Here is a 19,777-nt window from a genome sequence, read left to right on the forward strand (position 1 = left end):
CTTTCCTTTGCTTTACAAACGACCAGCTGGGTAGCCCCGTGGGGCTAGAAGCCGCGGGGATTTTTGGCCAGGATTGGCCACAGACTCCGTCACATGACTGGCTGTGTCCCGCCCGCCTTGGCGGCTAAGGAGGTCCACGTGGTTTCGACTCCAGGGACGGGGCGGGGTGGGGGTGGGGCGCCTGGAGGCGGTACTGCGCAGGCGCAGTTCGTGGCGCAGGCGCAGACGCCTCCCGGGCGCGCGGCCGGCGGCGGTTGGCGGCGTGTGGGGCCGGCTGGCGGTTGCCGGGAGCGGGACCAGAGCTCAGGCAGCTAGAGCCGGCGCCATGGTGGAGAAGGAGGAGGCGGGCGGCGGTATCAGCGAGGAGGAGGCGGCGCAGTATGACCGGCAGATCCGTCTTTGGGGGTTGGAGGCCCAGAAACGGTCAGGGCTGGTGCGGCTTGTGGAGGCGGGGGGAGGGTGATTGAGGATCTGCAGGGGGCGTCTGGCCTGAGGCGTTGGCGGCCTTCGGGGAGCCGGACGGTTTCATTTGAAAAGAGCAGGCGGGAATCGTGTCAGGCGTGGGCGCCCTCCTGAGAGGACTGGAGGGGGTAGATTTGGTCTGCTTCCTCAGAAGCTTTGGGAAGCAGGGACGTCCCAGGTGGTGGGAGGGTCGTTCCGAGGGGTTGGCGGCCTCTCGAAGGGGAGGTTCAGGGACTCGACGCCCGAAGGGAGTAGTGGTGGGGTTTGGATCGGGGTTGCGGGCTTACGGACTAGGAGAGGGGAGGAATGCCTGGAAACGGTGAAGTGGGGGGGCATAGTTGATTCATTCATAGGTAGCAGGAATCTCGTCTCGGCTGGACGCTGGGGGAGACTGGCGAGCCAAACAGATGCGAACTTGTATTCATTCTTGTGGCCTCTAAGTGGTGGGCCAGTCTGAAAGAATGAGGACTTTTTTCTTTTTTTTTCTTTTTTTTTTTTTTTGAGGAATTTTGGAGCACTTTATTTCAAATGGGCATCCCAAGAGGCTCGGAGGGTCTCGGGGCGCTGGAGGTACCCGAAGAGGCTGCTTATGTGTAGATCTGGGGATGCCTCCAGAGAGGACAGGATTGGGCATGCCTTCGTCTTGGGCGAGTAATTTTCGGAGGGGATGAAGTCTTTCAAAGAGGTGATGGATTTGATCAGATATTTATTGAGCACCTACCACAGACACCGTTGTAGGCACTGAGCGGGTGTCAATGAACGATGGAGACTACATTCTTGTGGGGAACGCAGTAAACCTAAAGAAATAGCAAAATATTGGGCAATGCAAGAGCCAGGGAGAAAAAATAAAGCAGGAAAAGAGGGTCAACAGAGGATGGTGAGGTGGAAGAGCTATTTTAAAATTTTATTTATTTTTGGCTGTGCTGGGTCTTCTTGCTCTGTGGGCTTCTCATTGTGGCGACTTTTGTTGCAGAGCGGGGGCTCTAGGGTTCTCAGGCTTCAGTAGTTGTGTCTCCTGGGCTCTAGAGCCAGGGCTTAGTTGTGGCACACAGGCTCAGTCGCTCCGTGGCATGTAGAATCTTCCCCGGATCAGGGATCGAATCCTTCATTGGTAGACAGGTTCTCCACCATTGAGCCACCAGGGAAACCCTGTTGTGTTTTTTTTTGTTTGTTTGTTTTACTGGAGTATAGTTGCTTTACAGTGTTGTGTTAGTGGGAGAGCTGCTTTGATAGGGTGGCCAGGGGAGTTATCTGAGAGGTAACACTGAGCCTCGGTTCTCTATGCAAGGAAGGAGCCAAAGAGCCGTGTGGTCATCTCGAAGGACCTTCCAAGCCTAGATAACAGCAAAATCCTGGAGGCCAGGGCATGCTTGGCAAAACAGAGCAACAGAAGTGGCTGGAACCAAACCAGGGGAAGCTTTTTAATACTAAGTGCTGAGGAACCTGTTGGAGAGTTTTGAGCAGAGGAGTAACACGATCTGCTTTGTGTTCAAAAAGGATCAGTCTTCTCTGTTCGAGTGTGCAGAAGTGGGAAGAAGGATTCTGTTTAAGAAGTAGCTGCAATAATCCTCTTGAGACGGAAGTAGTGACGGCTTGGAACTCTAGAGAAGGGGTCAAATTAGATTCTTACAATTTGAAGGTAGAGAGAACAGGCTTTGCTGAAGGATTCAGTGTGTGGGGTGTGAAACACAGAACTCAAGGATGCCTCCAAGGTTTTGGGCCTAAGCAAGTGGAAAGATGAAAGTGCCTTTACTGAGTGAGGTGGGGAAATTGGAGGTGTGGTGTGAAGAATCGGGAGTTCACTTTTGGACTTAGGTTTTAACTGTTTACTAGACATATAAGTAGCAATATGAAAGTGGTTGAGTTCAGTGATGAGGTCTGGGTGATGGGGAGTGATTATGTGATGTGAGGGAGTACAAAGTGGAGAATTACTTGATTGAAGGATCGGGGAGGCAGGCAGGTCACGAGAATTTAGTTTGAGGGGTGAGAGCTTGTAGAATTTTTGGGTGAGTGTGTGTGTGGGGGGGGTGAGGTGGGGGTTACTTCAGGCTCATTCTGGAATCTTCTCTGATTGTGGAGGAAGGTACATCATGAGGTATTAGTAAGCAGTGGTCCGAGGGTTGGAGGCACCTGAAATAGACGATTGGTAATTAAATAATGAGAATGGGCCTGAAGACATAGGTGGGGTGGATTGAACTTAGGGTCTCCTGATTGAAGGATTGAAGCGTTAGGAGGTCCTAAAGAATTGGGACGCGAATCCTAGATGTTCTGGAAGGGTTGATCCAAGGGTTTAGGAGCAGCAGGTAGGTCTTATTTGAAGTGGTGTAGTGTCGGTGAGGATTAAAGGGAGCTGTCAGAGGCTTAGGAACCAGTGATTTATCTGAGGAGCAATAAAGGATGGATGGGGGCTCTTGAGGGAGAGAAGACCTAAGGGGCAAATCAGAGTCAGGGTAAGGAATTCTTGGGAGGTTGGAGTTATTCTGAGGAAATGGAGATGTACTGAGCTCAGTGGAGAACCTGTAAAGGGTTGGCTGAGGGTCCTGGGGGAAGGAAGGGGTTACCTATCGTTTGAGAGCTATAGATTTGTAGACAGTCTTACAGAGTTGATAAAATGCTCTTGAGTCTCATAGCAGCTCTTTGGAGAAGGAAGGCAGTGGTTTCCTCCTCTGTTCAGAAAGGAAGGAAGCACCACAAAGCAAACTGATTCGTCTCTAAGGGAACTCCAGGTGGGGTAGGAGAGCTTCGGAGACTGGAGCAACTTGGTGAAATAGAAAGCAGCCTGGGAATCGACAACTGCATTCTGGCTACAGGTTTGCCTCTGACTCTGTCATGTTGGACCAGAGTTGTCAGAGAACTGTAAGGGAGAGAAATTATAATAAAAATGGCCTTCAGGGGAACTCATACAGTCTGGAGGTTAAAAACGGGTGTCTCTCTCATACAGTGTTTTAATTTTTTTGAAATTAGTTGCCAGCATTAAAAATTCTAAAAGAATTGGCCAAATTTGGGACAATTTGAGCATGGAAAGAATAAAATCGACCTCACTTAGAAATATGTAATAATGTATTTTCTGATGTGGTGATATAAGAACCTCAATGCATCATCTTTGATGTTTTCCTACCAAATATCTTTTACCCTAATCATGTTTTTAGAGAACAGGGGAACAGGTTAAAGGACACTATTGAGGTAATGATGAGATGTCCAGCATGTGGAACATTTTACAAGACAGCTGCCCTGGTTCTCTTCCAGAAGTCAGTGTCATGGGAAAAGCAAGCAGTGGGACTGTTCTCAATTAAGAGAGTAAAGTGGTGGAGCCCAATGCAAGGTGTGATCCTAATTGGATCCTGGTTCAAAAAGAAAACTTCTATAAAAAATATCTTTTAGGCAATAGGGAAATTTGAGTATTTAGTCCTGTTAGACGATTTGGGGAATTATTTTCTAGATGTGATAGTAGTGTGGTTATGAAGGAGAACATCATATTTTTGGAGCTGCAAGCTAAAGGTGTGAAGTGCTGCCTCGTCAGCACATGGGTGAAGCCAACAGGGCAGAATATTAACTCTGCTTTCTATTTTTCTGTATGTTGGAATTTTTTAATGAGAAGTTGGGAAAATGTCTCTGTCTCCCAACTACTCTCCATGCTCCCCACATAAGGGGATGTCACAGTTTCTGATTTATGTCTTGAAAAGTAGTTAAGGTCAGACAAACAGTAAGGTCAGCATCTATCCCTATATCGGTTGGATCGAAGTGGAGGCTGCCTGTCTTACAGAGAGCTTATGTGGCCATCGTCTCTGTCAGCTCTGCTTCAATCACTGATGGAACTGCCCGGCCCAAAGCATGTGAGTTTGTAGCTCTTGGTGTGTCCCCAGCCCATGTTGTGGTTGAGGTTCAGGGAAGGGAGCCAGCTCTCCCAAGGTCACGCACCAAGTAAATAGAAGTGGGACTTCTATCTAAGCTGCTAACTTCAGGTTCACTGCCTGTTTCCATGATAGCTCATTTGCCACCCTGAGGGGGCTCATTCTTTCAATTAAAGTAACATAAAGGAGAGTGTTGAAGCTGGCAGCCCTGGTCGTTCTCAGACCATGTGCTTCAGTAGTTTTGCATTGCGTTTGTGCCAGAGGCCCATTTATCCCCTGTTTCAGAGTGAGGAAGAAAGGTGCCTGGGAAGAGAGAAATAGAAGATAAGCTCTGTGAGGGTAGGTGCTTTGAAATGTCCGATAATTGAGATGTGGGTTTTGACTGGTCACTGTGAAATTCCCAGTGCTTTGTTGAGTGGATGGAACGGTTGTACACTGCAAAGACCTGGGAAGTCCAGAAATCTGGGTTCAGTTCCCGGCTCTGCTCACTGGCTCTCTGGCCTTGGGTGCGTCACACAGTTCCTTGGCCTTAGGTCCCATGTGTGCACAAAGGAGGGGTGAGTGTGACTAAATCTTTAAGGACTCAACGTTGAGTTTTAACCTTACAGGATTGGGACTCCCCAAAACTTCGCTGTTTGGAAACACTCATTATCCTACACAGCTGCTGTTGAGACAGCACTTCAGTTGGATCCATGGGCACCTAGTTGTCATGAAAGTGACTGAGCTTGTACTGGAGGCCAGTCCTAATGGTTTCATATAAGGATCCATTTTGTAGTGGTTAATAGTTGAGTTTGAATCCAGAACTTCTTAGTTATCTAACCTTGGATACATTTCATAACTTCTCTGTGCTTCAGTTTTCTCACGTATCAAATGAAAATAACAATCTACGTTATAAGATTTTTGAGAAGATGGGACTTTCCTGGCGGGCCAGTGGTTAGGACTCCTGGCTTTGACTGTGAAGGACCTGGGTTCAGTCCCTGGTTGGGGAACTAAGATCCTACATGCTGTACAGTGCAGGAAAAAAAGAGAAATGAGATGAAGCATGAATAGGGTCCATGCACAAATACCATTATTTGACAAATATAAATTATAGCCACAAAAGACAAGGAACTAAGTAGGAAATGGGTTGTAATAAATAAGATACAGCAGGTGTCTGTGGATGCCAGGAAACTCCAGAAGGACAAGCTAGACTGTGGGAGGAGCAGGTTTGCCCAAGCAGATTGAGGTGGGGAACAGTCTTAAGTTGTATCTTGGATTCTGACAAGACATTGATGTAAGTATAATGAATAGGCAGTTGGATTGAGCGGGATCATAGATTTAAATGACAAGTTCTGTACTGTGTGTCTTGCCTGGTGTCTCAGCAGTAAGAATCCACCTGCCAGTGCAGGAGATGCAGGAGACTTGAGTTCTAGCGCTGGGTCGGGAAGGTCCCCTGGAGGAGGGCGTGGCAACCCACTCCAGTATTCTTGCCTGGAAGTCCCATGGACAGAGGAGCCTGGCATGGGGTCACAGAGAGTTGTATATGACTTAGCAACTAAACAACAACAACTGTACTGTTAATTGAAAAAGAGAAGTATTTTTAGAAGCAGGAAATGGTCAAATCTGCCAAGTGGTCCCATCATTTATCTGGTTGCACTGACCAGAAACCTAGGAGCTCTTTATTGATCTCTGTCCTTTCTGTCTTCGTCCAGTCTGCTGGGAAGTCCTCAGATCTCTGCTTCAAGGTTTATCTCACCTGCCTTTTTTCATTATACCCATCATCTCAGATCACCTCTACAGTTCCTCCTTGGTCTCCCCGTTCCACTCTTGACTCCTTATAATCCATCCTGCACTTAGTAGCCAAACTGATTTAAATGAAAAACAAACAAACAAACATCTTAACATTCCTTCTCAAAGCCTTCCCGGTGATTTTCTGAGTGCTCAGATCTTTTAAATCTGGTGCCCTTCTTGCCCTGCCTGTCTGTCCTTGCCTGCGTCTCCCTGGCTTGCTCCATTCAAGCTAACGGTCCTTGAACCCCTCTGTTCCTCAGATATGCTAAAGCTCTGCCTGTCCTTGGGGACTTTGTGTTTGCCCTACTAGAAATAGTCCTATACAAGATTTTTGCATTAGACTCTCAATAAATGTGGTTTGAATGTGAATTTGGTAGTCTCAGAATTTTTAATCATGAGTGAAGTTCATTGGCTTGACTTACTTTGCAGTATGTTTTGTGAATTTAGATTATGGTATAAAGATTGGTTCCTTCCTTCCCAGAAATTTAAAAGGTATTTCTATACCAGAAGTTAGAGGGAAGTGAATCCACAAATGCTTATGTAGAACCTACTTTATCCTCATTGAAAAAGACCCTGATCCTGGGAAAGATTGAGGGCAGAAGGAGAGGAGGATGACAGAGGACCAGTTGGTTGGGTGGCATTGCCGACTCAGTGGACACAAGTGTGAGCAAGCTCCGGGAGATGGTGGAGGACAGGGAAGCCTGGCATGCTGCAGTCCGTGGGGTCGCAAAGAGTCAGACACGACTGAGCAACAACATGCAAGGCAGCATGGGGGAGATGTTGAAAGAGGGAAAGAAGAGCACAGATCCTGGTTAAAACTGAATTTGGATCCCCAGTGCTGGACACCTGTTAGCTGTGAGAGCTTGGACATCTTTGCTGAACCTCGGTTTTTTTCCTTTCTCAGGATAGGCATGAATCCTTTCCTATGGAAACATAATGGCCCATGCTGGGGCCCGTGGAGCCACCTTGCCTTTTAGGGAGAGAAACTATATGCAACATTTAGCGTGTGTGTGCTTTCTGAGAGAGGAAAATGGTGAACCATAATCAAGGTTTCAGTGAGGCACTGTATGTACATATCTAGCTCAGTGCCTGTACCCTGTGAGCCCTCTGTGGATAGTAATTACTATTATTGTTACTGATAGACTGTACACAATATGTCATAATGTGACTTTACATTTATTTGCTATAGAGAGGCATATAACTTTATTTTTTCCAAAGATTTTCTTATGTGGACCGTTTTTAAAGTCTTTATTGAATTTCTTACAATATTGTTGCTCTTTTATGTTTTGGTTTTTTGGCCCCCAGTCATATGGAATCTTAGCCCTCAGAGCAGGAATTGAACCCGCATCTTTTGGAAGTATGGAGCCTAAATCCTGAGAGGCATGTAACTTGATGAGCAGACTCTGGAGCAGTATTGTGCAAGTTGATATCTGCTTTGCTAAGATCCCACATCCCATGCTGCGGCATGGCCAAAAAAACCACCCAAAAAACACAGTTTTTGAATGCCAAGCACTGTTCTAAGCAACTTAATATATATATTAACTCTGCAAGGTTGGTAGTATTAGGCTCATTTTACAGATAAAGGAAGCTGAGAGTGGCAGACAAAATAATGCCTGTTGGGTAGCTGTTTTATCTTCAGCAAGGTCCCTAAGAACTCCGTGCCTCAATGGGTTAGTTTCCTTTTGGCAGCTGTAACGATTACCACAAATTTAGTGGCCTACAGCAGCCCAAATTCTGGAGGTCAGAAGTTTGGAATCTGTTTCCCTGGCTAAATGAAAGTCAAGGCAGGGCTGTGCTCTCTGGAGGCTCTGGGAAGAATTTGTTTACTTGATTTTTCTAATGTCTAGAAGCCACCTGCATTCCTTGACTTGTGGCCCCTTCCTTCATCTCCAAAGCATCTTCAAGCCTCTCTTCTCTGAGCAAAGCCCTTGCTTTTGTCATCACTTCGCCACCTCTGACCCTTCTGTCTCCCTCTCTAAAGGACCCTTGTGATTATTTGGACCCACCTGGAAAATCCAGGATAATTACCCCTGCCCCTCCCCCAAATGCTTAATTTGATCACATCAGCAAAATTCCTTTTGTCCTGAAGTAATTTATTCATGGACCCCAGGAATTAGGGGCATGGACGTGGCGAGAGCAGGGCTGCATTATTTTGTCTGACACTCTCAGCTTCCTTTATCTGTAAAATGAGACTAATAATGTAGCCTCGCGTTCTGGGAAACAAACTCACTCAGAAGGACAATGCAGATAGTGGAGTGGAGTTTATTACTCCGGTGGGCCCAAGGCAGAGTCTCCTCTTAGCCAAGGACCCCGACCAGTTTTAGTGAAAACCTTATATACCCTAAGTGTACATGCCCAAAGCCACCCCCCAAATTCCCTGAAACTAGTCTGAACAAAGGAAAAGAAAGATACAATCAAAGTTAACCCGTGATTCATATGCCTTAAGCCTGGGTAGGTAACAGAAGATAATTATCAATAGTCCTGTGGTCATACTCCAATAAGCATAATAGAATTTATGATTCTATTTGGTTGCGCAGATAATTAGGGTATTCTTTTAGGAGACGGAGAGTCTAGATACAGGCCCTGGGGCTCTTCCATCCCGGGGGTCTGGTTTTCCAGTTGGTATGTCATTTCCATAGATACTGGGCATATAGTTCAAAGTCCACAGTCCGGGCCAAGATGGAGTCCTGCTTTCAAGATGGAGCCTGTTCTGTTTCCTCCTTCAATAATACTACCAACCTTGCAGAGTTAATACACATAAGTTGCTTAGAACATGGCTTGGCATTCAAACATTGTGTTTTTCGGGTGTTTTTTTTGGCTGTGCCGTGGCGAGGCATGTGGGATCTTAGTTCTCTGACCAGGGCAAACCCATGCATGCCCCCCTGCATTGGAAGTGTGGATTCTTAAGCACTGAACTGCCAAGGAAGTCCCTCAGTAACTGTTTCCTAAGTGTCAACTACTGGTATTTCATTCTGTTTTATGACTGCCTCACGGGCTCCCCTGGTAGCTCAGCTGGTAAATCCACCTGCAATGCGGGAGACCCCAGTTCAATTCCTGGGTTGAGAAGATCCTCTGGAGAAGGAATAGGCTATCCACTCCAGTATTCTTGGGCCTCCGTGGTGGCTCAGATGGTAGAGAATCCACCTGCATCCGCCTGCAATGTGGGAGACTTGGGTTCAATCCCTGGGTTGGGAAGATCCTCTGGAAAAGGGAATGGCTACCCACTCCAGTATTCTGGCCTGGAGAATTCCATGGATAGAGGAGCCTGGCGGGCTACAGTCCATGGGCTCGCAAAGAGCTGGACGTGACTGAATGACTTTCACGTTGATTTTCCTAGCAGGTGCACACCAGGGCGCCGTGGCCTCTGAGCCCACCATCCCAGTCACTCCGCCTTGTTGTTGCCCTTCTCTGCTGCTGGTTCTGTCAGTTACTTTTAGCTGTGTAACCACTGTGTAAGCTAGTTCACTTCTTAGTCCCTGTTTTCTCAGCTCCAGAGTAGGGATAGCAAGGCACCAGCTCATGAGATCCTCATGGGGGTTAAATGGCATTATACAAGTGAAGAGTTTACAACAGAGGTGGGTGGTAGTGTGAGTGTTCACTGACTGTTAACTATTCTTTGTTGTTGTTTTTTTATTTTTTTGCTATCTACCAGGTTTATGTAATTCTGCTGGGATTTCTTTTGCTGTATCTGTAACAGCTACTGGATTAACAGTGTCATATATTTCCAAGCACAGTCATAGACGCTAGAGATACTGTGGTTTCTGAAGCTCGCTTACACTCTAATGGAGGAATGAGCAATGAACACATGAACAAATAGCATAACTCCAGATGTGGACCTATTTTGGATGAGGTGGCCAGTGTGGACCTCTCTTAAGATGGAAACAGTTGAGCTGAGACCTGAAGAATAGGTCATGTTTGAGGTAGGGGAAGAAGCAGAGAGAACAGCTAATGCCAGAATCCAGCAGCGGGAGCCGACGTGGCGGCGCTTTCTAGGATCAAGGATGGCCAGCCGGGCTGTAGGCGATTACCAAGGGCGAGAGTAGGATGAGATGGCAAGGCTGACGGTACCAAGCTGGCCTGGGAACCGTTGAAGGGACTGAGCAGGAGAGTGGCATGATCTGGTGTCGGAGCTCTCTCTTCCTGAGATGGGGACAGCGGCTTGCAGAGGGCAGGGATGGGAGCAGGGAGGCTGGGTATCAGGGTGTTGCGGTTTTACAGGTGAGAAACGGAGGCCAGGGTAGGGTGGTGGCTGTGGAGTGGTGGCCCATGCTGCCGCGAACATCAGTGTGCCTGGTTTTGGCCCACCTCAGTATTTCTGTAGGCTTGATTCCCAGAAGGCAATTCCTGCCTTAGAGTGAGTAATGAGAGCGGACATTCTTTAAGTGCTGACTACGTGCCAGGTACTATTTTAAGTGCTTTTCATCTAATTGAGCCAGAAATAAGCAGTCCTCTCAGGGCCCTAGAATGGTTAAGGATTAAAAACATACCGTGATATTCGGTGTTGTTGGCAGTTGAATAAAAAAACCTCCTGAGCAGTCAGAGTCCGAGGAGCTCTGTAGGATGGAGGGATCCTGGAGAGGCCGTGGGCTCCATGGGATTTCTGTCAGAGGTGTTTATATGGAGCAGGCGCTTGAAGACTTCAGAGAGAACACTGAGTCGGTTGTGATAAGGACTTCTTGAGGAAATGGTGTCTGAGTTGGGATTTGAAGTCTGCAGGAGAGGCTAGGCGAGGCCGAGGGAGGAAGACAGGGTGCGCGTGTCAGCCGGGTGCAGTGCTTCGATTTAAAGTCTGCAGGTGGGGAACTGAAGGCATGTTGGGAGGAAGCTGGTAGTAGTGGAAGATAAGGTGGCGGAAATGGGAGAGAGCCAAGACTGAATGGATTTAAACGTCAGCTTAAATTTTGTTTCTCTGTCAGATTTTTTTTTTTTTAATCAGAATCAAATCGATCACTGAGCCCTTTTGTAATTAAGGCAGTGGAGATTGAAGAGATGTTCAGGTAACTTTTATTCAGCATCTGGTAGTTGGCTGGGCCTACATTAGGTGGTTTTGCACACGTTTGACCAGGTCTTTGGGGAGAGTTAATGATACAAAGTAAGAATGGGTGTCTCCATTTTACAGATGAATGGAATGAGGTTCAGAGAGATGGCTCAGTTTGCCTGGGTCACCAGTTAGGAAGTGGCAGAGCCAGAATTCAAACCCAAGTCTTCACCCCTGAAGGGCGTTAGTGCTGGGCCCTGCCTGTTGCCAAAGGAACGGCAAGGAGAACAGAGCCTGAGAAGTTAGTGGGTTTGGGGGCATCAATTTCTCAAAAGCAAGCGGGGCTGGTCTAGCTATATCCTTGGGGTGATGGAGCAGCCAAACCAGAAAAGACCATCACTCAGACTAAGAGGGACCATGAAACCTGGAATTCCAGGCACAGCAGTGTCGGGGCCAGGTGAAGGGAGATGAAGAACAGTGACAGCAGAGACCTGGGAGGTACCGCTGAATGCATGGCTGCTCAGCCTGTCTGATGTCAAAGGTTGATCTGTGCACAATATCCTCTTTGGAAACATTGCTTGTTTATTATCTGTGCTGTTTCTGGAGGGATCAGAGTGCCTCTGGAAAGATGCATAGCCTCTTTCCTCCTTCCCGCTGCTGGTGTGATGCTGTCAACCTGTAATAAGAGACCCCCCTCATTGCTAGCATCTCTGTTATTTATCTTGCTTGTATGTCATAAGTCCTTTGCCCAGTTACTCTGGTTAAGTGGATTTGTCGCACGAAAGGCTCCTCTCTGCTAGGGTGTGGTTGGCAGTGGCAGGGCAGTGTAGAAGAACAATAGTGAACAAGCTGGAACCAGACATATGTCTCTGAGGGAAATATTGTCAGAGTTCTTTCCCTCCCTCTGATTTTACCCTTTGAGCATACCACTGAAGGAAATCCCAAATCTGCTAGCATCAAGAATCAGTGCAGGACTTGATTTTATCAGCCCTCATTCCCATTCAAGATTTCTAGCCTGATGACATGCAAGTGTCCATAATTATTAGAACCATTTTTGGAAAAGAGTTTCTGCATGTTCTCCCTATAGTGGTACTATATGAGAATGGACTCATTTCCTAAATTAGGAGCAGACTCATTGGCCAGCAGACCCTGAATTTATGTGTGACTGTTCTTAGTTCTTACTCATCCTTGTCAGTGTGAATAATCATAGATTTGCTGCAGAAATATTAATGGGTTTGATTACAAGGTGCTAAGACCTGTAAGACCCTGATGGGGTTTTTCATGATGCAAACTCTTTATTTCCTGTTTCCAATTGGAAAAATTCTGATTCTGAAACACTTTTGGTTCAGGAATTTCACATAAGGGATTGTGGACCTCTGCTGCTTTCTGCTGACCTCACAGTTAAGTCCAGACTTCCTGGGATATAGCCCAGCCTCTGATTACTTTAAGCTTCCTCTTCTGTCACCCTACAGACTTAGAATGGTATAAACACTCCCCAGATGTCCCCCTTCTCATGCCATCTTGTGTGTGATAGCTTAAATAGTGCCCCTTCTCTTCTGCTGTCACACTAGTCCAAGCCATCGTCCTCTCTCAACTCGGACACTCTTCTAACCGCCCCCCCGGCCCCACTCCATGACTTTCCATCTTGTTTAAAGTCCAGCGTCCTGACGGTGCCTTTGTAAGAGCCTTCATGGTGTGAGCCCTGCTTCTCTCTGCAGCCTCATCCGTCATTCTTCCCTTTGCTGTCTGCTCTTCAGCCGCTGTCTCTGCCTTCCTGTTCCTGGAACATACCGCGCACCCCTCTGCTTCAGGGCTCTCGCACTTGGCTGTTTTCTCTACCTGGCACGTGCTTCTCCCAAATACTACCTGTGTGCTTGTCCTTCATTTCATTTTAATTTTTGCTCAGCACCTCTGTGGAATGGCCTTCACGATCAGGCTGACAAAAGTAGCATCGTCCATCACTGATCCATGTCACGCTTGATTTTCGTCACTTTTGGACATGTTATGTGTCTCTCTTTGTCTCTACAAAATACAAGCTCTGAGAGGGCAGGGATTGTGTCTGTTTTTTCACTGCTGTATTTCCACACTTTAGAGGGGTGCCTGGCATTGTAGGTGCTCCATAAACAGTTGTTGAATGAGTTGTTCTCTGTAGGATAGAGTGGAGCCTGTCTCTTTTTCAAGATCTGAGGTCTTGGTGCTTAAGTCCATTCAGTGAAAACCAAGGTTACTTCTCTTTGTCCTGTTTTGTTCTTCAGTGATTCGCGGTACTTCCAATGTTCTCTCTCATCCTGTTAACAATGTCTGCCTTGTAGGCTTCGGGCCTCCCAGGTGCTTCTTGTCGGCATGAAGGGACTTGGGGCTGAAATCGCCAAGAATCTCATCCTGGCTGGAGTGAAAGGACTGACCATGCTGGATCACGAGCAGGTGAGATGCGCTGTCGCGGGATCACTGTCCTTCACGGTCTCCGCCCCTCAGTATAAACACATGGAGATGGCGTGTGTTCCTGCTTGCCCCTTTGGGGCTGTGAAAGAGGAGGGCTGGCGTTAATGACACTGTAGCCGTGGAGACTGACAGTGCCGACGCCAGATTTGAATTCACTGCCACCATATCTTACATGGTCTGCCGGTGGAGACTCCCGTCCCCTCACTGAGCTTGCTTGTCTGTAAGGTGGAGTTACCATCTCCCTTGAAGGGTGATTGGCACCACAGTGCCCCCTAGTGGCAGGAACACCTCACCCAGAAGAAGAATTTGTGACAGAGGAGCCTGGTGGGCTACAGACCATGGGGTTGCTGAGAGTCGGACACGACTGAGCGACTTCACTTTCACTTTTCACTTTCATGCATTGGAGAAGGAAATGGTAACCCACTCCAGTGTTCTTGCCTGGAGAATCCCAGGGACGGGGGAGCCTGGTGGGCTGCCATCTATGGGGTCGCACAGAGTCGGACACGACTGAAGTGACTTGGCGGCAGCAGTAGCAGAGAGGGTAATGGAGAAGGCAATGACACCCCACTCCAGTACTCTTGCCTGGAAAATCCCATGGACGGAGGAGCCTGGTAGGCTACAGTCCATGGGTCGCTAAGAGTCAGACACGACTGAGCGACTTCACTTTGACTTTTCACTTTCATGCATTGGAGAAGGAAATGGCAACCCACTCCAGTGTTCTTGCCTGGAGAATCCCAGGGACGGGGGAGCCTGGTGGGCTGCCGTCTATGGGATCACATAGAATCAGACATGACTGCAGCGACTTAGCAGCAGCCACAGCAGCAGAGAGGGTAGTAGCGAAGGAGAGGAAAGCCTGGCATGCTGCAGTCCCCTGGGGTCGCAGAGAGTTGGACATGTCTGAGCAACTGAACAGCAAGAGAGGGTAAGAGTGGAGACCCAGGGAAGGATGGTTCCAAAACTTGGAGGTCCTTGGTGTGGAAAAACAAAACAACAGTGGGCCGATAGCGTCTTCATTTGGTTGTGTGATTTGAGCATGGGGAACCAGGAGAGAACGCTGAGGGCGAGTAGCCTGCTTCTGCCTCCGCCTCAGCCTGGGGACGAACGCCACTCAGTGTCGGAGCCACCCCTTAGCTCTGCAGTGCGAGCGCTGGTGGTGCTTTCTGCTTGGCTTCCGCTGCAAGGCCTAGCTCCTCTGACTGGTTTTCAAAAGCCTAACATGTGGTTCTCAGTCCCATCTGTGCTGTAGAATATTCGGGTAGTTATTTAAGAATAAAAGTTCCCCAGGTGAGTCTAAAAGTCAGGGAGGGTTGAGAAGCACTGCCTTCGTGTAACCTGGTCCCAGTCAGCTTACCCAGCCTGATGCCCATCTCATAAATTTCGTAGTTCACGAGCACGCCTCAGTAGTTCTGCCTTTTACAGTTTGCTTGAGCTTTTGTCCCTGACTACAGACATCTGTGGGAAATTCTGAAAGAGATGGGAATACCAGACCACATGACCTGCCTCTTGAGAAATCTGTATGCAGGTCAGGCGGCAACAGTTAGAACTGGACATGGAACAATAGACTGGTTCCAAATAGGAAAAGGAGTACATCAAGGCTGTGTATTGTCACCCTGCTTATTTAACTTATATGCAGAGTACATCATGAGAAACGCTGGGCTGGAAGAAACACAAGCTGGAATCAAGATTGCCGGGAGAAATATCAAGAACCTCAGATATGCAGATGACACCACCCTTATGGCAGAAAGTGAAGAGGAACTAAAAAGCCTCTTGATGAAAGTGAAAGTGGAGAGTGAAGAGTTGGCTTAAAGCTCAACATTGAGAAAACGAAGATTATGGCATCCGGTCCCATCACTTCATGGGAAATAGATGGGGAAACAGTGTCAGACTTTATTTTTCTGGGGTCCAAAATCACTGCAGATGGTGACTGCAGCCATGAAATTAAAAGACGCCTACTCCTTGGAAGGAAAGTTATGTCCAACCTAGATAGCATATTCAAAAGCAGAGACGTTACTTTGCCAACAAAGATCCATCTAGTCAAGGCTATGGTTTTTCCTGTGGTCATGTATGGATGTGAGAGTTGGACTGTGAAGGAGGCTGAACACAGAAGAATTGATGCTTTTGAACTGTGGTGTTGGAGAAGACTCTTGAGAGTCCCTTGGACTGCAAGGAGATCCAACCAGTCCATTCTGAAGGAGATCAGCCCTGGGATTTCTTTGGAACAAATGATGCTAAAGCTGTAAGTCCAGTACTTTGGCCACCTCATGTGAAGAGTTGACTCATTGGAAAAGACTGATGCTGGGTGGGATTGGGGGCAGAAGGAGAAAGGGACGACAGAGGATGAGATGGCTGGATGGCATCACTGACTTGATGGATGTGAGTCTGAGTGAACTCCAGGAGTTGGTGATGGACAGGGAGGCCTGGCGTGCTGCGATTCATGGGGTTGCAGAGAGTCGGACATGACTGAGCGACTGAACTGAACTGAACTGAACAGACATCCCAGGGAGACAGTGCTGCATGATGCAAAAACTTTGGAATCGTGCAGACTTGGGCTCAAGTCCCACCTTCTGAAGCTGGGCAAGGGCATTAACCTCCCAGAGACTTAGTTTATACATCTATAAAATGAAGATATTCATTCCCACCCCTTAGAGTTCTTCATTTCAGTTACATCAGCATGCATCCAAGAACACCTGCTGGCTGCCTTGGAGTAGTCTAGGTAGGGGCAATAGAAAAGTCCACAAGAGGGACTTCCCTGGTGGTCTGGTGGTTCAGACTCTGGGTGCAGGTTCCAGCCCTGGTTTGGGAACTAAGATCCCACATGCCATGTGGTGCAGGGAGGTGGGGGGAAGGGAGGGATGCACAAGATTTGTTTCCCATTCTCAGTTTTTTCCAGAAACCAGAGAAGGCTCCCTGACTCAGGTTGTGTCAGGGAGACATGAAAGGCTTCCCGGAGTGGTAAACTCAGTCTTAAAAAACAAGTAGAGATTTTTCAAGGTTAGAGGGGCTGTGTTTTAGGCAGGGGACATTAGCACAGCATGGTAGAAATCAAAAATAACAAGCAGTTTGGTATTTGTAGAGCATGAAGCCCAAGGGATGGGGGTGAGGGTGCAGATTGCAGGTGAGGGCCAAGTCACGAAGGGCCTGCTGGTAAACTCCGCTATGAGCCTTCCCTTACTTCTCTCGGTGGCGTGGAGTCATCGGAGAGTTCCAGATGGGCGAGGCGGGCCTGAGCTTTGGGCCTTGTGTAGATCACTGATATCGTGTAGACTGGATGGCACAAGGCATGGGACAGAAGACTACTTAGAAGGCTGCCTTAGTAGTTTAGGAGAGTTGGAAAGAGTGAGGAATGGCAGTGATGATAGAGATGGCGAGAAGCACCCAGAGGTGAGAGGTGCTTAGGTGGTAGGGGTGGATGGATTCTGTATGGGGAAGCAAGGAGTAACCACGGCCGCTGCCATGGACTGGAGGTGCTGGACACTGTGCTTAGGGCGGTAGGTGTAGTGTATCATTTAGTCTTCAAAACAGCTCTGAGATGCAGGGATTATCATCCCTCTTTTACACATAAGAAAACAGAAGGAAAGGAGGTGAAGCATGGCCCACCCAAGGTCTCAGTAGTTAGTGGGAGCACCAGAACCCAGGCCCCGACTCCTGGCAGAGCCCACCTGCTTAGTCCCGTCACCTGGTGGCTGCTGTCAAGGAAATGTCGAAGATACGAAGACCAGGTTTCTGGCTCGGGTGACTGGTGGGCTCATCAACAAAAACAACAAATGTAGGAATCACATATGATTGGCCCCTGGGATCTACAGCAGGAAATATCCAATGGACAGTTTAACATAAGACTCAAATGGATCAGGACGTCTGTATCAGTAAAAGCAATTTGAGAAACAACAGTAGACTTTGGTAGATACTAAAAGGTATGGAGTTGGTTTATGGAGCTACATAGAGTGAAAATATGAGTGATTCTGAATGGAATCCTGAAGACAGCTGCACTGAAGAGGGCCATATAGAGACTGGGGTGTCCGGTGAGGGGGAAGGAGAGCTGGGAGCTGAGAGGCCAAGGAGCAAGGCCCAGATGACCCAGGTAAGCCAGGCAGAGTGTTGAGTAAGTGCATTGCTTCTAGTAAGGTCGTCATTTTCAGGCTTCTCTGTCCATGGGGATTCTCCAGGCAAGAATCCTGGAGTGGGTTACCATTTCCTTCTTCAGGGGATCTTCCCGACCCAGGGATTGAACCTGGGTCTCCCACATTGGAGGCAGATGCTTTAATCTCTGAGCCACCAGGGAAGCCCCGTTTTACATGGGATTTCTTCATATTTGCTCAAAATCACACATTTAAGTCCTTGAGCCGGGATTTGAATCACAGATTTGAATCCAAGCTTGATTATTCCAGAAACCGCTATGATGTACAATCTCTCTGTGTTGTGAGATCCCAGGATGGGTCACAGGTACTGTTAGACGGCTGGCCTGAAGCGGGAGGAGGACCAGCGCCGTGTGCTTGGAGACAGGATCCTAGGGACAGTGTGTGCTGTGCATAGTTGGCAGGAGAGCAGGATTTCCTCTACTGAGCCCAGTCTTGGTGAAGGTGGTGAGGTCATCCATGGAGATGAATGATTAAATTAGATGTTTGATGTGTGAAGAAATGCATTTTGAACAGTGGAATCTAATCCTACTTGTGGCTATCAGGGGATTATATTATCTGTCTTTGAGGCTCTCTTCTGGTGATGTCCAGCCTTCCGAGTGAAATTGTCCCTCTGCTCCAGCCTCTGCTCATCTCACCTCCTTTCTGAGTTTTAATTGAATTTAAGAGTTCGTTTCCAGCGTTCTTAATTGTGTCTGATTTTTGCATCGGTTTGATTTGAAACCACTTGTAGGCAGGGAGTGCATCTTTTAAGCTACTTATGTTTTTCTATGAATGCTTCAAGTTGGGCACATGGTAGGTATTTTTGGTCAATTCTTAGCACTCATGATTATGTCATTTTGTTGGCAGTTAAAAATTAAGAAAGCATGTACTTTTTTGTTTATAGAGTGAATTTTCATTATAAACACAAGGGGGTGCTCTTTAACCATCAATGCCCAGTTTAAAAAAGAAAAAAAAGTTAAATGTCTGTTTTAAAGCTTCGGGAGGAAAGAATATAGGGAATCTGCGTTGGACAGATTCCTATAGAAATAGTCGTAATACAATTAGATGGTAGATATTTTAGTTACTCTTTAAAATGGAAAAATTCAGGGGAACTTCCCTGGCTGTCCAGTAGTTATGACTTTGCTTTCCAATGCAGGGAGTTCAATCCTTGGTCCAGAAGCTAAGATCCCACATACTCTTAGCCAAAAAACCAAAACATAAAACAAGACACACTGTAACAAATTCATTAAGGAATTAAAAAAATAAAATGGAAAAGTTCATTTGTTATTTCCTGCCAAATTCAAATATTCAAAAAAAAAATTCCTTCCCAGGTATCTCCAGAAGACCCCGGAGCCCAGTTCCTGATCCGTACTGGGTCTGTTGGCCGTAACAGGGCTGAAGCCTCTTTGGAGCGAGCACAGAATCTCAACCCCATGGTGGATGTGAAGGTGGACACTGAGAATATAGAAAAGAAACCAGAGTCATTTTTCACCCAATTTGATGCTGTAAGTTTCATAGAGAATGTAAAGTCTACTGGAGGAATTAAGCCCTAGTTGTATGTATGTTAGGTCCCCTGGGGTATTAGACTCGCAAATCTGAGCTTTTCCCCCATATAGTTTGTAGGCTGTTCTGTTCTTCGCTTTTAGTATTGGGTGGGCCAAAAAGTTGCTTCGGGTTTTTCTGTACTATCTTAAGGAGAAACCCAAACCAGGTTCTTGGGCAACCCAAGCTGTGCCCTAGTTAGGTGAAGTCTTATATTACCTTAGTGCATATATGCCTCATTAGTGTGTGGCCTTAGTTTACTGTGTGTGGGGGGTAGGCAGACCCAGGCTGTTGAATCTGCTTTAGCTGCTTGTGAGTTGCTGCCTTTTGGTTTCTTCTTTGGGCATATTTCCTCCAAGACCAGCTTTCATCATTGGTGTTTTGTCTTCCTTCCAGAATCTCCGCACACAGCTTTAATACATTTCACTGCAAATGTTTTCTTCCAAAAACTTAACAAGTTGGTGATTAATTTCTGTAGCAGAGTCATTTTTTTGTTAGAAATACCAAACTCCAGTCTGTGTTTTGTCTTTTGAAAGAGCACACCTGATCTTGGTCTGTCTATATCTCTCTCCTCCACACAGCCGCTTTGACCATGTTGCCATGGACAACTAGACAGA

At 47.2% G+C, this 19,777-nt stretch overlaps 1 protein-coding gene across 4 annotated transcripts in view; it reads left to right on the forward strand.

The window, feature by feature from the left end:
- Positions 1 to 215: 215 nt before the first annotated feature.
- Positions 216 to 19,777, forward strand: part of SAE1 (SUMO1 activating enzyme subunit 1) — a 62,267-nt gene continuing 42,705 nt past the window's right edge. For 2 of the 4 annotated variants that reach the window (XM_061388778.1, XM_061388781.1), the window contains exons 1-3: positions 220 to 423; positions 13,374 to 13,485; positions 18,950 to 19,123. In XM_061388778.1, the coding sequence (XP_061244762.1) occupies positions 326 to 423; positions 13,374 to 13,485; positions 18,950 to 19,123 (384 nt within the window). In that variant the 5' untranslated portion in view covers positions 220 to 325. Of the gene's footprint in view, positions 424 to 13,373; positions 13,486 to 18,949; positions 19,124 to 19,777 lie in introns of all 4 variants that reach the window. The other 2 variants (XM_061388780.1, XM_061388779.1) reach the window with 2 other exon arrangements.

The sequence above is a fragment of the Bos javanicus genome, chromosome 18 (genome assembly GCF_032452875.1).
Source record: "Bos javanicus breed banteng chromosome 18, ARS-OSU_banteng_1.0, whole genome shotgun sequence".
NCBI classification, from domain to species: Eukaryota; Metazoa; Chordata; class Mammalia; order Artiodactyla; family Bovidae; genus Bos; species Bos javanicus.